Source organism: Hemibagrus wyckioides, linkage group LG24 (assembly GCF_019097595.1).
Source record: "Hemibagrus wyckioides isolate EC202008001 linkage group LG24, SWU_Hwy_1.0, whole genome shotgun sequence".
NCBI lineage: Eukaryota > Metazoa > Chordata > Actinopteri > Siluriformes > Bagridae > Hemibagrus > Hemibagrus wyckioides.
The window spans coordinates 18584459-18600265 of record NC_080733.1 but is presented as its reverse complement, the minus strand read 5'-3'; the positions used below and the strand labels follow the sequence as shown (position 1 = coordinate 18600265).

The window sequence follows — 15807 nt, the reverse complement described above, 5'->3', positions numbered from 1 at the left end:
GGATGCAAACTGGTGCTGCTAAGAGGTCTACCTACTGCCATGATCCAACAGCCACGATGTTGTTTCACCATGTTTTCAGGAACTATGGTTTAACAGAGGACATAGTGTCAGACCAGGGCTCTCAGTTCACCTCCCGAGTGTGGTGGGCCTTCTGTGACCATCTGCGGATTAATAAGTTATAATAAGTATAATAATAAGTAAATAAGTTTGAGCTCTGGCTACCACTCCCAAACAAATGGGCAGATGGAACGTCTCAATCAGGAGCTCACAAGGTATCTCAGGGGGTACTGCAGTCGAGAGCAGCACTGGTGGAGTGAGTTTCTACCATGGGCAGAATATTCACAGAACTCTCTCATTAGCTCCTCCATGGGCCTAACGCCGTTTCATTGCACCCTGGGGTTCCAACCACCATTATTCCCCTGGTCTGGCTAACCTTTGATGTCCCCACCATCGATGATTGGGCCCTGCGTAGCCAGGGGGTCTGGGAACGAGCGCATATTCGGCTGTAGAGAGCCATCCGTCACCAGAGATTTCAGGCCAATTGCCGTAGATGCCCACACCCCAATTATCAGGTGGGAGAGTGGGTCTGGCTCTCTACTCAAAACTTGAAACTTAAGCTTCCATGTCGTAAGCTCAGTCCCTGGTTCATCAGTCCCTTTCAAATCGAGCACCAAATCAACCCCGTCAACTACCGCCTACAGCTCCCTGCCATGTATCGCATCACACCCTCTTTTCATGTGTCTCTCCTTAAGCCAGCACATGCCTCACCTAGCACCAATGCCCCCGATGGAAAGTGACGGGTGCCACCGCCTACAAGGCCTCTCATAGATTCACGGTGCCTCAGGGGCAGACTGCAGTATCTAGCAGACTGGGAAGGATATGCCCCGGAGGAATGGTCCTGGGTTGATGCCCAAGATATCTTCCCTGGTAGAAGAGTTCCATCAGTTGCACCCCAATCAACCAGCTCCTCGCCCACAGGGTCGCCCTCCACATAGAACCTGGGGGTAGTGTAACATCTAACCTGGCATCGGGCCAACAATCTCCCGAATTTTAATGTTACCACAAAGAACACTTTCTTCCAGGGCTTTAGCCTTCTTAAGCAGCGTGTTCGCGACACCACAACGAGAAGTATTGTTCTGTGAACTTACTGAGCTGTGCTGGATTACTGCCAAGTTGTTTTTTTCTGTGTTTGGACTCTATCACCACGTTTATTGGGATTATGAGTTTCAGTTTTGTCAGTTTCGGTTTCGTTTGCTGTGCGGACTGTATTTTCCGGTTTTTGACCCTTTGCCTTTTGACCCTTTTCATCTTTGTATTTTCGTGTCTGCCCTTTATGAAAGATTGTGCTCATGGATCCTCAACCTCTGCCTCGGGCCAGTCGTTAGAGTAACTAAGTGAATAAATAAACAAACCAATTTGCTTTGGTTTTTTTTTTGTTTGTTTATTTATTTATTTTTTTTTAAAGATTTTTACATTTATTTTTGAGTGAATAAATGAATTTACTGATAAATTCAGTTGTTTGAGGGGGATTGTAAGCTGTCATATGATGTTACAATGGGGCACATTCTAATATTTCACTTCTTTCTGTGTAAATAATAAAAAAAGCATATGTTTTATTTATAAAATAAGAGCACATATTTGTTTGAGACATTTGTTAAAATAATGTGAAAGAAGTAAAATGCTTTAAACCTTAAGTACTTTTCCAAAAAGTGTTAAACAGAAAGTGTTAGGATGTGCCTTGCTTTCGCCTATTATTACTAATAGATTCTCTTTTTTTATGATTGCCTATTTTCTTTGGAATAAAAGTTCATATATCAGAGTTTGCTTCACATTTGTTTCTTATAAACCAGGGTTTCCTGCTTTGTCTCAACAGTCTAGCCAAAGTAAAAGGCTTTGCACTGGCCATCAGTCTAGTGGAAAAAAAGGGAACTTTCTTTCATAACGTAACTTTTAAAAACTCTGGCAGTTTGTTTGAAAGTGCACCTGTCTCTTTACTTATCAATCTAGAAAGTTTAGACCAATATAAATGGGCACAGGCTTGAAATCGAAATTCAAACACTAACTCTAACTGAAACTCAGTTAGTGAAACCAACTTCTTGCTTTGAAAAAGTCCCCCGTCGGCATGGCTCCCCATTTACCTTACAAGGTAAGGAGGCAGTATCGCGACTGCAGAGCCGGCACTAAGCTAAAGGCTAAGCGGCTAGTGAAGAACTGTGCTTCTTTGAAACGTGGCTAACTTCAAGCATTCCGGATGCTAACGTGGAGCAACCCGGCTTCAGCACGGTCAGGGCGGACAGAGACACTAAAGCCTACAGGAAGCAGAAAGGAGGCCAACTCACCATTTATGTGAACACGAGGTGGTGTAATTCTGGGCATGTGAGCATTAAAATGCTCCAAATACTCCAAATGCTACAGGGATATCAAACTTCTGGCTGTAAGTTTGCATCCCTATTACCTGCCTGGAGAGTTTGGACACACCATTGTTCTCATTGTGTACATCCCCCCACGCGCTGACTAGGAAGTAGCATGTGACGTCACCCACTCCGCATTTGCTAGGTTACAAACGCAACACCTGAGGCGATGGTGTTAATCTCTGGGGACTTTAATCATGTTACTCTGGACACAACACTACCTTCTTTCTCCCAGTATGTGGACTGTAACACCAGGGGAAATAAGACTATCGATTTACTGTATGCAAACGTAAAGGACGCATACAGAGCCACCCCGCTGCCTGCACTGGGAAAAGCAGACCACAACCTTATTCTGCTTCAACCTCACTATAAACCAAGAGTGAGGAGACTACCAACAACCACATGCTCATTCAGGAAGTGGTTTCCTGAGGCTAAGCAGATCCTCAGAGACTGCTTTGGGGACACAGACTGGGATGCATTGCAGGGGTCACACAGTTGGAACACTGAGGAAGTTGTTGACTGTATTACTGACTACATCAACTTCTGTATGGATATTGTTGTTCCAGTAAGAACTGTATGATGCTATGCAAACAACAAGCCCTGGATCACAAGTGACATCAAGGGACCTGAGCCTGTGACTATCAATGGTAACTGTGTGAAGTTTGTCAAGACCTACAGCAGGAGTACAGCTGGATGATACAATACAGAGCCGGCTGTACTTCCCAAGAAGGTTGGCATCCTTTAACATCTGCAAAAAGCTGCTGCAGATGTTCTATCAGACTGTTGTGGCGAGTGCCCTCTTCTATGCGGCAGTGTGCTGGGGAGGCAGCATCAAGAAGGAGGACACCTCACGTTTGGACAAGCTGGTAAGGAAGGTGGCCTCGATTGTGGCCTCAGAACTGGACAGCCTGACATCAGTGGCAGAGAGGCGGGTGCTGAGCAGCCTCCTGTCGATCATGGACAATCCACTTCATCCACTGTACAACATCATCTCCAGACAGAGGAGCAGCTTCAGTGACAGGTTGCTGTCACTGCCCTGATCCACTGACAGACTGAGGAGGTCGTTCCTCCCTCATGCCATGCGACTCTTTAATTCAACACGGCTTGGGAAAAGTCAGTGCTGACACTACTCTCTGTCCTGGACTGTACAATAAACTACACACTACACACAATACACTCTTCAATGCACTAAGATTTGCACAGGATTCAAACATGCAGTTTTTTCACATAAACGTTTCTTTGTTTAACAGAAACATGGATTAAACAAAACGAGTACGTAGCATTAAATGAAGCTTGTCCGCCTGGCTATAGCTATATACATCAACCGCGTCTAACAGGCAGGGGAGGAGGTGTTGCAGTTATTCGCAGTTATTCATGATAAGCTAAGCGCCACACCCAGACATCAGTTCAGCACATTCGAAGTTCTTTATACTAACCTAACGTATGCAAGTACTAATAATAAGTTCACAGAGTCAATTCCACTAATTGTTATTTACAGACCCCCAGGGCCATACTCTGAATTCCTTAGTGAATTTGGAGATTTTACTTCAAACCTTGTTGTTTCTTTAGACAAAGCATTAATAGTCGGAGACTTCAACATTCATTTTGATAAGCCAGAAGAGAACAGCAGTTGTATCCATCTTAGATTCATTAGGTTTTAATCAAAATGTAATAGGACCCACTCATAATGGAGGTCACACTCTGGATCTCATTTTTACATTCGGATTAAATATAGAAAACATAGTCACTCTTCCACAGTCGGAAGCTATCTCAGATCATTATCTAGTTTCATTTAGAATGCGTCTTAGTCACGAGATGCCCAACTTGGCGCATTACCGTATGAAGCGTATATTTACGTCTGCTACCGCAGAGAGATTTACCGATAGTCTCTCAGAATTATCACACATGATTGGTTCACCTTCTGACCCTACAGAACTTGACCAGGCGACTGATTACTTGGAGTCATTATTTCAGAACACCCTAGACACTGTAGCTCCACTGAAAAGGAAAAAAATTAAAGACAAGAAACTAGCACCCTGGTACAACGGCCACACATGAGCTTTAAAACAATCAGCTAGGAAACTAGAGCGTAAATGGCGTCAAACTAAATTAGCAGTATTCCAGATTGCATGGAAGGAAAGCCTTCTGAGATACAAAAATTCTCTTAGTGCTGCTAGATCAGCGTATCTCTCTGCCCTAATCGAAGATAACAAAAACAATCCAAAATATTTATTTAGCACTGTAGCAAAACTAACTAGGAGTATAACCACTGTAGAAAAGCGCACACCATCTACATTTAGCAGCAATGACTTCATGAATTTTTTCAATGAAAAAATTGACAATATCAGGCGAAAAATTCAGACTATTAATTTAAAACCATATTATTTGATAGATAATCCTTTAGATAATATAGCTATTTCTGATCAGATCTTAGAGTGCTTCACTCCACTTCAAGAGCCTGATCTAATTTCACTAATTTCTTCTTCAAAATCTTCTACCTGCATCCTAGATCCTTTACCCACATCTTTCCTTAAACAGATATTACCAGTAGCTACTGAACCCCTTCTAAAAGTAATTAATTCTTCTCTAAGCACTGGCTATGTGCCTAAATCTTTTAAGCTAGCAGTTATCAAACCCTTGATTAAAAAACCGGACCTCGACCCCTGTCAGCTGTCTAACTATAGACCGATATCAAACCTGCCCTTTATCTCCAAGATCCTAGAAAAGGCTGTATCACAGCAGTTATGTTCAGACCTGCATAGAAATAACATTTATGAAATGTATCAGTCAGGATTTAGACCTCATCATAGCACAGAGACAGCACTGGTTAAAGTGGTAAATGACCTGTTACTGGCTTCTGATCAGGGTTGTGTCTCCCTACTGGTGTTACTCAATCTTAGTGCAGCTTTTGACACCACTGACCACACTGTTCTACATGATAGACTAGAACATGTTGTTGGTGTTAAAGGAACAGCCCTCTCCTGGCTCAGGTCTTATTTGACTGACCGTTATCAGTTTGTAGATCTAGATGGTGACTTCTCCATGCATACCAAGGTTATGTTCGGTGTTCCACAAGTTTCTGTCTTAGGCCCACTGCTTTTCTCCCTATATATGTTACCCCTTGGTGCAATTATTCGTAAACATGGTATTAGCTTCCACTGTTATGCAGATGACACACAGCTATATGTTTCAGCTAAATCAGATGAGAGACACCAGCTTATTAAGATAGAAGAATGTGTAAAGGACATTAGACATTGGATGGCCACTAACTTCCTCCTGCTTAATTCAGACAAGACAGAGGTGCTAGTACTAGGACCACAGGCAGTTAGAAATGAGCTTTCTGATTACAGAGTAATGGTGGATGGTCCTTTGGTTTCATCTTGTCCAGCAGTAAAAGATCTTGGTGTGATTATTGACTCTGGTCTTTCGTTTGAAGCTCATGTAGATAATATCACTCGGGTAGCCTTCTTCCATCTTAGGAATATTGCTAAGATAAGAAATATGTTGTCGCTTCATGATGCAGAAAAATTAGTTCATGCTTTTGTTACCTCTAGGTTGGATTATTGTAATGTCTTACTATCTGGATGTTCCAGTAGGAGCAGGAACAAGCTCCAGTTAGTCCAGAAGGCAGCAGCTAGAGTCCTAACTAGAACCAGAAGATATGAGCATATCACTCCTATTTTATCCACACTACATTGGCTCCCAGTCAAATTTCGCACTGATTATAAAATACTGTTACTAACCTAGAAAGCACTAAATGGTCTCGCGCCACAGTACCTGAGCGATCTTTTAGTCTTTTATGATCCGCCACGCCTACTCCGATCAAAGGGTGCTGGTTACTTGGTAGTACCTCAAGTAGCAAAGGCTACAGCAGGGGGCAGAGCTTTCTCTTTCAAAGCCCCAAAGTTATGGAACAGCCTTCCAATTAATGTTCGGGATTCAGACACAGTCTCAGTGTTTAAGTCTAGGCTGAAGACACATTTGTTCAGTCAAGCTTTTAATGTATAGTTAAAAGGTAAAGGAGCATATAATGTATAGTTTATAGGTAAAGGAGCAGATCTGGAAGGTTCATGGTCATAGAGTGTTTGGTGACTGGGATGTGTTGGATGCTGTCATCTTACTACCCTCGCAAGTCGCTCAGGTTTGCTGACTGTGAAGTGGTTCGATGCTTTATGTCCCGGGAAGCCTTCATGTCTATGACCTTCTGGCTCTCCCTTTTAGTTATGCTGTCATAGCTAGTCTTGCCGGAGTCCCTGCCTGCACTTTACACTTAATTCTACACTGTCTTTAAGCATCACATGATCAGAAACTTAATATCTTTCTCTCTCTACCTTCTCTGTGGAGCTATACACCCCACTCCTGAGCTCCCAGTGTTTGCCAGTTTCCAGTGCGACCGCTGCCCTACCCCTGGTCAGAGTCTCGCCGCTTGATGGTGCCTACTGGTGCTGTGGATGGATCTGTGTGGACCAGGAGACAGCCATGGACAGAGCCACTTGGGGACTTTCACACCATCACAGATATGCCATTTCATCTGTCAGCCCGTGACAGCAAAGAAATAGTGTCTATAATGACCTTAGAAACTACACTGACCTAATAGTTCCTCATGGGTCATTGATTGCTGTAGTAGAAAGGACATTAATCAGTTACAGTTACATTATTTTCTGTTTAGTGTCACCCAAATGAGGATGGGTTCCCTTCTGAGCCTGGTTCCTCTCAAGGTTTCTTCCTTTCCATCCCAGGGAGTTTTTCCTTGCCACCGTCGCAGTCGCCACAGGTTTGCTCATTAGGGATAAAATAGTGTAATTATAGAATATAATAATTCATTCTTATTTCTAGTTAATTAGTTATTTTTACTTTTTATTATTATTTTTCATTTCCCCCTCCTTTTTCTCTGTTTTCTTCTTTTGTAAAGCTGCTTTGAGACTTCATTGTAAAAGGCGCTATACAAAATAAACTGAATTGAATTGAATTTTGCACATCACCTCACTAGGTCTGTACCTTTTTTTGCACATTACTTATCTTGTGTTCCTTATATCTTTGTATTTATTCCTTAAATCTCTGTACTTAGTATTTGTTTTGCTATATTTTGTTAAATTGTGTTATATTTTTGTACACTTAAATTCGGCTATTTTAGTATTTTTGTTATATTCCTTCTTATATTATCTATTACCTGTACTTGTGGATACTGCTGGAAGCTGTAAATTTCCCTTTGGGATGAATAAAGTAAGTATCTATCTATCTATCTATCTATCTATCTGTCTGTCTGTCTGTCTGTCTGTCTGTCTGTCTGTCTGTCTATCTATCTATCTATCTATCTATCTATCTATCTATCTGTCTATCTATCTATCTATCTATCTATCTATCTATCTATCTATCTATCTATCTATCTATCGCTCAATATCGCTCATGAATAGTGCATAAGGATGTGATTTGAGACAGAACACTAGTTTATGTAATAGCTTATAGTTTATCTAAATCAAAACACAAGTGTGACTTGAGAGTCGTTCTTGTTTCTAAAAACACATGGTCTATAAATGCATTCTTCTTGTTTAAAGTATTTGTTAGAGAGATCACTTACTTTTAAGCATCAGTTGTAAATCTTATTTTTTCTTAGTCTTCTGGTTTTCCAGTCATTCCTCAAAATGGAATTGAGAAACAGTTTCATTTTCTGAATCGAATAGAAAATAGGAACTCCAAATTTCTTTAACAGTCAAGTTATAGCCTCTGTGTTTTAGTTTATCATAATATAATATCAAAATCTAAATAACTCATGAAATATTTGATTGTAGAAATTCTGATCTGGTGGTTTCCTGCTATAGTTTTAAACCCTAATTAGAGTTTTTATAAAACACAGTTGGAACATTTACCTTAATCTATACAGTAAAAGTGTGTGTGTGTCCGTTCCAGGTCCAGGCAGGCCACAGCCAAGCAGCAAGTGATATAAGAAAAGATGACATAAGTAATTTTAATTGTAATATAAGGAAACAGGCAAAGGAAGGATGATTAGCACCCATAACTGATAACATTCACCTCTATTTAAATCAACATGGACATTTTCATTTTTTAGCAAATAAGACTAAAACTATCTGAAAACGTTATTAAGACATTTCTTTACACTGTTCTAAAATGCCACTGAACCCTTGTCTTGTACCTTTGACATCACATTCATTCCTGGATCATTAAATTCCAAGATGGCATACTGTTTTGTTTTAAATACACTCAATAGATTGGAATAAGTGTTTTAAGTAAAATGGTGTTTTGGTGTAACTAATGCATTAGTGTACCACAATCCTGCTTTATTTCCACTATTGTATTGTACCAAATCCAGACATCAAGGCAGGACTAATGTTCTGGTTAATGTTACAGTAGAGTTAACTAATTGTACACTTTATCTAATTTACAATCCAATGTCCTGCCCATATCTTCTGTCATGTGACTCTATCACTCAATCAAGACAGAGTCTTATTTATTTGTTCAACTTATCACATAACTTATTACATATGTACTATCTTAGAGTTATTCAAGGGTTTTTCAGAAGTTTCTTGGTCTAGTTATGAGTTCTGGGTGTACGTTACAATTTACAAGTGTTTGTGTCTGCATATGAAATTGATAAACACATAATTTTCTTTTTTCTCATGTATAAATCCTATTTATACATGAGACCATTACACTACTTAAACCATTCTCTAAGGTCCGACCCTAGACAGGTCTCAGGTGGGTGTAGAGACTCACTACTTGTAACAGCACTCTAAAGTCCTACAATGATGAAGAATCATGCCAAGCAAGCACAGGCACATGCAACAGCGGTTTGTGACTACATGTTGGTGGAGCACAACAACATTAACAACAATATAGCCTCAAAGAAAATTAGGTGGAGAGGCTATCACACTTGACTTTAGTTATAGACTACCAACTGAATGAATTTCTACTGCAACTCAATAAAAGGCAGCTGGCAGACGACAATTTACAGTCATCCAGAGTATAGTCTAGCAGTGTGTTACAGTTTAGACCAGCCTAAACTAGTCTAGAATATTTGGCATATAAAAATGGAAATGTTCTTAATTTTCTCTGCTTTTGCATATCTTCTCTGGTGCCTGTATCTGGTGGAAGTTCTTCACACCCTAAAAGTAAACGAAAATTTCATTTTTATTAAGTTCACAAGTTAAATAGCAATGTAAGAGCAAAATTAAAAACAAACTAACAAAAAAAACAAACAAACAACAACAACAACAAAAAAACAGTACCTCACTGAATATAAAGCTATTTAAAATCAAGAGCTCTTTATAGAAACAATACCAGGTTACTTAAACGGCTCCTTCAATGAACAAAAAATATAAAACAATAAATATTTCAGTATTTTGTTTTTGTACTCTCTTAAGTGACTTAAGAGCCTCTTCCTCTTCCTAAACACACTCAGACTATAAATGCATATTTCTTGTCTTAAAGTGTTAATTTCAGTGATCAATCACCTTTATCCAACAGAAAAAATGTGATTGAAGCATCATGTTTTCAGGTGTTGGGAAGAGAAACGCACACCTGTCGTGAAAAGCACCAATGTTGTGTGAACGTGCATTTAAATATAGGCCTAATCGCCTTAAACGCCAAACAAATGCAGAGATAATAAGACGTTTTAATCATTTATAAACTGAGTAAACATCAAAGGAGACTGAACGACTGATGTGTTCGGATACACAATTTATTACAGAAAAACAACCTACACAAATAAGTAGACCTTGTTTTTCGTCATATTAAAATACAGATACTGATACCTAGGGCAGCATGGTGCCTTAGTGGTCAGCACTGTTGCCTCACAGAAGGTCCTGGGTTCGACAGACAGGGGTCTTTCTGTGTGGAGTTTGCATGTTCTCCCTGTGTGGGTTTACTCCAGGTACTCTGGTTTCCTCCCAGAGTCCAAAAACTTGTACATTAGGTTGACTGATAATTCTAAATTGCCCATAGTACAATGTTTAAGTACAATGTACAAAAAAAAAATAAGATTGATAAAAAATCTAATGCAAACCGTAGTGCTACTGCTCCTGCCCAACCACAATTTCCAGGCTATTGAACAGTCAACATGAATCACATTGGTTGCATTGAAGTTTGAGTTCAGATGACTTATATAGAATCTTTACATCAATCTAAACAATACTCAATAGCATTAAATGTGGGTTCCAATGTGACTGAGGTGCTACTTAGGTGACGCCGGGAGATATTTTTATTAAAGAAATTTTTTGCGCAATCGCGTTATTTCCAAGCGGATGTTTTATTTTTAAAACGACTCCCACATCCAGTTCTTTTAAGAAACTGAAAACTAAAACATTCATTTCTTAAGTTATTTTGTAAAATATCTCCCGGTGTCGCTGAGGTCACGCGTGATGTATGCAGAACTACGGCCCCAGTGTTTACTAGCGTGGAGAAGAAGACCGCTCCAAAGTTGTTGTGTGTGGAATAGCACAAACTTATACACTACCAGTCAAAAGTTTGGACACACCTTCTAATCCCATGGTCTTTCCTGATGTTTATTTCTTTCTACATTGTAAAACAATGCTGAAGGCGGCCGAAATCCACAATAATGTCGTTTGAACAGTTGATATTGAGATATGTCTGCTACTGATGCTCTGTAAAGTCTTCATAACGCCTCTAATCTGAGGTGCTGTTAATTGGTGATTTCTGAGGCTGGTCACTCTAAATGAACTTCTCCTCTGCGGCAGAGGTCAGTTTTGGTCTTGCTTTACTGGGATGGTCTTCATGTGAGACAGTTTCATCATGGTGCTTGATGGGTTTTGCAAATGCACTTGACAATACTGTTCTTGCAAGAACTATTGACCTACTGACCTTCGTGTCTTAAAATAACAACTGACTGTTTTTTGTTGTCATTACATATGGATTAGTTAAGTCCATGTGTGTTATTTCATAGTTTTGAAATCTCCAGAATTGTTCTAGAATGTAGAAAGTAAAATAACAAAAAATATTGAATTAGAAGGTGTGTCCAAACTTTTGACTGGTAGTGTATGTCATTGTGTCCATTTATTTGTTTAAAATGCTCCATTCGTGTCTGTACCCTGGATTTGGAAATCGTTTTAACCTATTTTGCGTGTGCACAAGCGTGCAGCAGCCTGTTTCAGTTGCTCTCTTTTAATTCACCTTAATTTACCTATTATTTCTTCATTCTTTTTTTTCCAAACTTTTTGTAACTAGTAATAAACTCTTCTTTCTCTAATCAAGCGATTTGAGAGAGTTTTTGTCGTTATTTTTGCCTCTAGACTTCTGTTTTCAACTCTCCGAGTGCTTAAAAATTTTCTTTAAAATATCCTGAGCGATTGAAGCTGTGGTTGCTCGCTCTGCACCTGGATATCAACACACCTAGACATTCTCCTTCTACCTTTTTGTTAGTAGAGTGTTTTATTTATTTGTGCTTCCTTGGTCTTTGCATGTTCACTTTTTAAACACTGGGTTTGTAGTTTCGCCTATGTCACACATGACCTTTTGCCGTGATTACGTAGTACACAGTATCGTGGATGTGCAACCCAGAGCTAGTGCTAGACGAGCTTTTGTGGTTAAAAAAGTATAAAATTTTTAATTTTATAAGAAAATGAGCAATCGTTCCGCTAGATAAGAGCCTTCTTCCTCGGCTGGGATCGTTTATAGCCCTTTGATTCAACATTCAAGATTCAAGAAGCTTTATTGTCATTTCAACCACATATATAGTATCTCACAAAAGTGAGTACACCCCTCACATTTTTGTAAATATTTTATTATAACTTTTCATGTGACAACACTGAAGAAATGACACTCTGCTACAGTGTACAGTAGTGAGTGTCCAGCCTGTATAACAGTGTATATTTGCTGTCCCCTCAAAATAACTCAACACACAGCCATTAATGTCTAAACTGTTGGCAACAAAAGTGAGTACTCCTCTAAGTGGAAATGTCCAAATTGGGCCCAAAGTGTCAATATTTTGTGTGACCACCATTATTTTCCAGCACTGCCTTAACCCTCTTGGGCATGGAGTTTACCAGAGCTTCACACCCTAACCCTGTATGGTCTTGCCCACCGTGCTGCAGCTCAGTTTCAGGGTCTTGGCAATCTTCTTATAGCCTAGGCCATCTTTATGTAGAGCAACAATTCTTTTTTTCAGATCCTCAGAGTTCTTTGCCATGAGGTGCCATGTTGAACTTCCAGTGACCAGTGTGAGAGAGAGATAACACCAAATTTAACACACCTGCTTCCCATTCACACCTGAGACCTTGTAACACTAACGAGTCACATGACCCCGGGGAGGGGAAATGGCTAATTGGGCCCAATTTGGACATTTCCACTTAGGGGTGTAGTCACTTTTGTTGCCAACAGTTTAGACATTAATGTCTGTGTGTTGAGTTATTTTGAGGGGACAGCAAATTTACACTGTTATACAGGCTGGACACTCACTACTGTACATTGGAGCAGAGTGTCATTTCTTCAGTGTTGTCACATGACACACTGAGCTACATTTCTGTGTGTGGAAACTCCTTGTTGAGGAGGGAGATCAGAGGAAAACAGCCAGACTGGTTCAGGTTAAAATTCTTCACACACTAAAAGTAAATAAAAAGTTTATAACTCACTAAATAGGAACCAGTTTAAAAACAGTTGCTGTTTATAGAAATAGGACCAGGTTACTGAAACTTTTCTTCACTAAACAAAAATTAAATATTTGTATATTGTATTTTTGTTCATCTGAAATAAATGTAAATCACCTCAGGTTCTGTAGTTTAAGACTGAAGAGCAGATTCTTGTCTGAGTCTCTGAGTTTATTCCTAGACAGATCCAGTTCTCTCAGGTGTGAGGGGTTTGATATCAGAGCTGAAGTCAGAGCAGCACAGCCTTCATCTGAGATTTCACAATCACGCAACCTGCAGAGAGACAATGACACACTCTTCACTCTCTCAGTTTATATCATTTGGATGGATTACTGCTCTTATATATGTGGAATATACTGTGGAGTTTATGTGTGTGTGTGTCACTACATGTAAATGAGTTGTGTCAGGAACGCACATGAAACATTACTGTGATCAACATAAACACACGAGAACAAAGAAAATCAGACTTTCTGTCAGAAATGTTTAGTTCAGTTTGGCAAACATAACATTTTACACAAACATTTACACACAACTTTACTAAAAGATTCATAATTGTGGCCCTGTGTGTGTGTTAGATTCAATTTAATCAAATTTATATAAACAATCAGGGCTGAGTTTCTTAAAAGCTTTTCAAAGTTAAGATCATGTTAATTGGGAGAGAGAGTGTTCAAAGTGATGCTCACTCTATGATTAAACAATGTCTGTGTCGTGATGCTTTTGGGAAACTCATCCCTGATTGGTTGATTACATAAATGTTGTGATCACATCAGTAGAAATGGGTAAAAAGCTAGAACATGCACTGAAATGTAATGATTTTATCCTCAGGATATTTGATGCTGAATATAAAACCCCTGTTTCAGTCTCACTATTAGAGAATGTGTCTTACTGAGGATCAGATCATGTGACTTTCAGAGAGATGATCTTACCTCAGTGTCTCCAGGTTACAGTGAGGATTCTTCAATACAGCAGAGAGACACTTCACTCCTGAGTCTCTGAGTTTATTCCTAGACAGATCCAGTTCTTTCAGGTGTGAGGGGTTTGATCTCAGAGCTGAAGTCAGAGCATCACAGCCTTCATCTGAGATTTTACAATTACACAACCTGCAGAGAGACAATGACACACTCTTCACTCTCTCAGTTCAGGACACACAGATCAGTTCAGCAGGAACTTCATCAAAAAGTCTCTACATACGTTAATCCCTATGAAATACAAAATCTTTATCTAAATAAAAAAAATTATATTTATTGTGCTTGAGTGTGTTTACTAGCTCCATGTGAATGATTCCACTTGACTGTAAAAACTCAGCAGTGAAACATGTATCTTTTCATATGCAGGTTTTTATGTTTGTTAATAACTGAGATCAGGGGCTTAATTTCCACTGGGGACAGGGGTGACATGCCCCCCCCTTTTTCAAAATCATGTTTGTGTTGTCCCCCCCCACACTTTTTAAATTTGTTTGTTATGATTTTTTAACCGAACGCCGTCCCCGCCACGGAGGAGCCGGACCGAGCAGGACACAGAGAGTCTGCCTGTGTCGATGCGCTCATCCGCATCCAGGAACATCGCGTGCACACTAACACTATCTCACTAAAAGGTGTAATGAACAGGTATCGCGGTTGCATCACAGTCAGCGATGAAACGCCAAAAGCAGCAACAGATGATTTTAATGTCATCATGGATGAAAAGAAAGAATGGAGATGTGAGTTGGTTGATTCAGTAAATTAGCTCATGTCAGGATAATCATATTTTCATGAACATTCTGTGTAGCAAACAAGTTCACTTTAAAACCGTGCATTTTCTCTCAACAATGTATGACCAGCAGACTCTGGATGTTACTTTAATTTTAGACTCAATATGATCATAACTCAGTCGTTTTCATATCAGAGGACAGATGAGGTGGACAGTTAGGATACATGGAATGTATCCATGAATGGATAGATGTGATTGAATGGATAGATGGAGGACAATGTTCTTTATTTATTTTTATTTCTTTTTTTGTTTGTGAGATTGTGTGCCAATCTTGCATCCTGTGTACCAAATAAGTAGTATATCTATTGTGTTATCAATTTTCCCATCCTTTTGGATTACAGAAGTAAGGATGACAGATGGTTATTCCTACCCTGTTATAATACAGTGCTGGAGGTATAAAAATGATCTACTTTAGGTATTTGTGCTGCACAGAAAATTAGCACCAGGAATGTAAAAATTTTAATTTGTTCATTAACTGAGTGGTTGTTTATGCATGAAAGACAATTATTAAAGTAATGATCAACATTTTGATATAATTGTTATAAAAATTATAAAATTATTTAACATAATTTAGCAAAAATAGTGATTCAACACACACAGTTTATAAAAGCTTTTTGCTTTTTCTATTTTAAGCCCCTGCGGTTTGGTGGATGAGTCTGACAGACATCCTGTGCAAGAAGTGGTTTATTTTACATTTTCAGGTACAGCGGTTAGTTTAAAATAAAAGTTTGTTTAACAGTGGGAATTTGAGTTTACATTATTTATATTGTATTCACACACAAAACATTAATGGTGAACATGATTCTCTCAAGTCCTGGTGATTGGCCCCTATTAAACAATAAAGAAAGTAAGACATCTTTCTTTATATAAACAGTTTAGTAGCTTACAATTCTTTTTGGCAGAATTTATCATTATAATCAACTTAATTATTTCCTGGATTTTGTATCACCATAGTCCCACCATAGTATTTATGTAAATGCAGGAAATGGGATTCAAATCAAAAACATTTTCCACCATTTTGTGTCCCCCCA

General features: G+C 39.1%; 1 protein-coding gene across 1 annotated transcript in view; it reads right to left on the bottom strand.

Annotated features, from left to right (window-relative positions):
- Positions 1-8592: 8592 nt before the first annotated feature.
- LOC131344713 (NACHT, LRR and PYD domains-containing protein 12-like) overlaps positions 8593-15807 on the bottom strand; it is a 103078-nt gene continuing 95863 nt past the window's right edge. The window contains exons 23-25 of the mRNA XM_058377155.1: positions 13954-14127; positions 13145-13300; positions 8593-9532 (exon numbers count right to left, since the gene is read on the bottom strand). Of these exons, the coding sequence (XP_058233138.1) occupies positions 9526-9532; positions 13145-13300; positions 13954-14127 (337 nt within the window). The 3' untranslated portion in view covers positions 8593-9525. The remainder of the gene's footprint in view (positions 9533-13144; positions 13301-13953; positions 14128-15807) is intronic.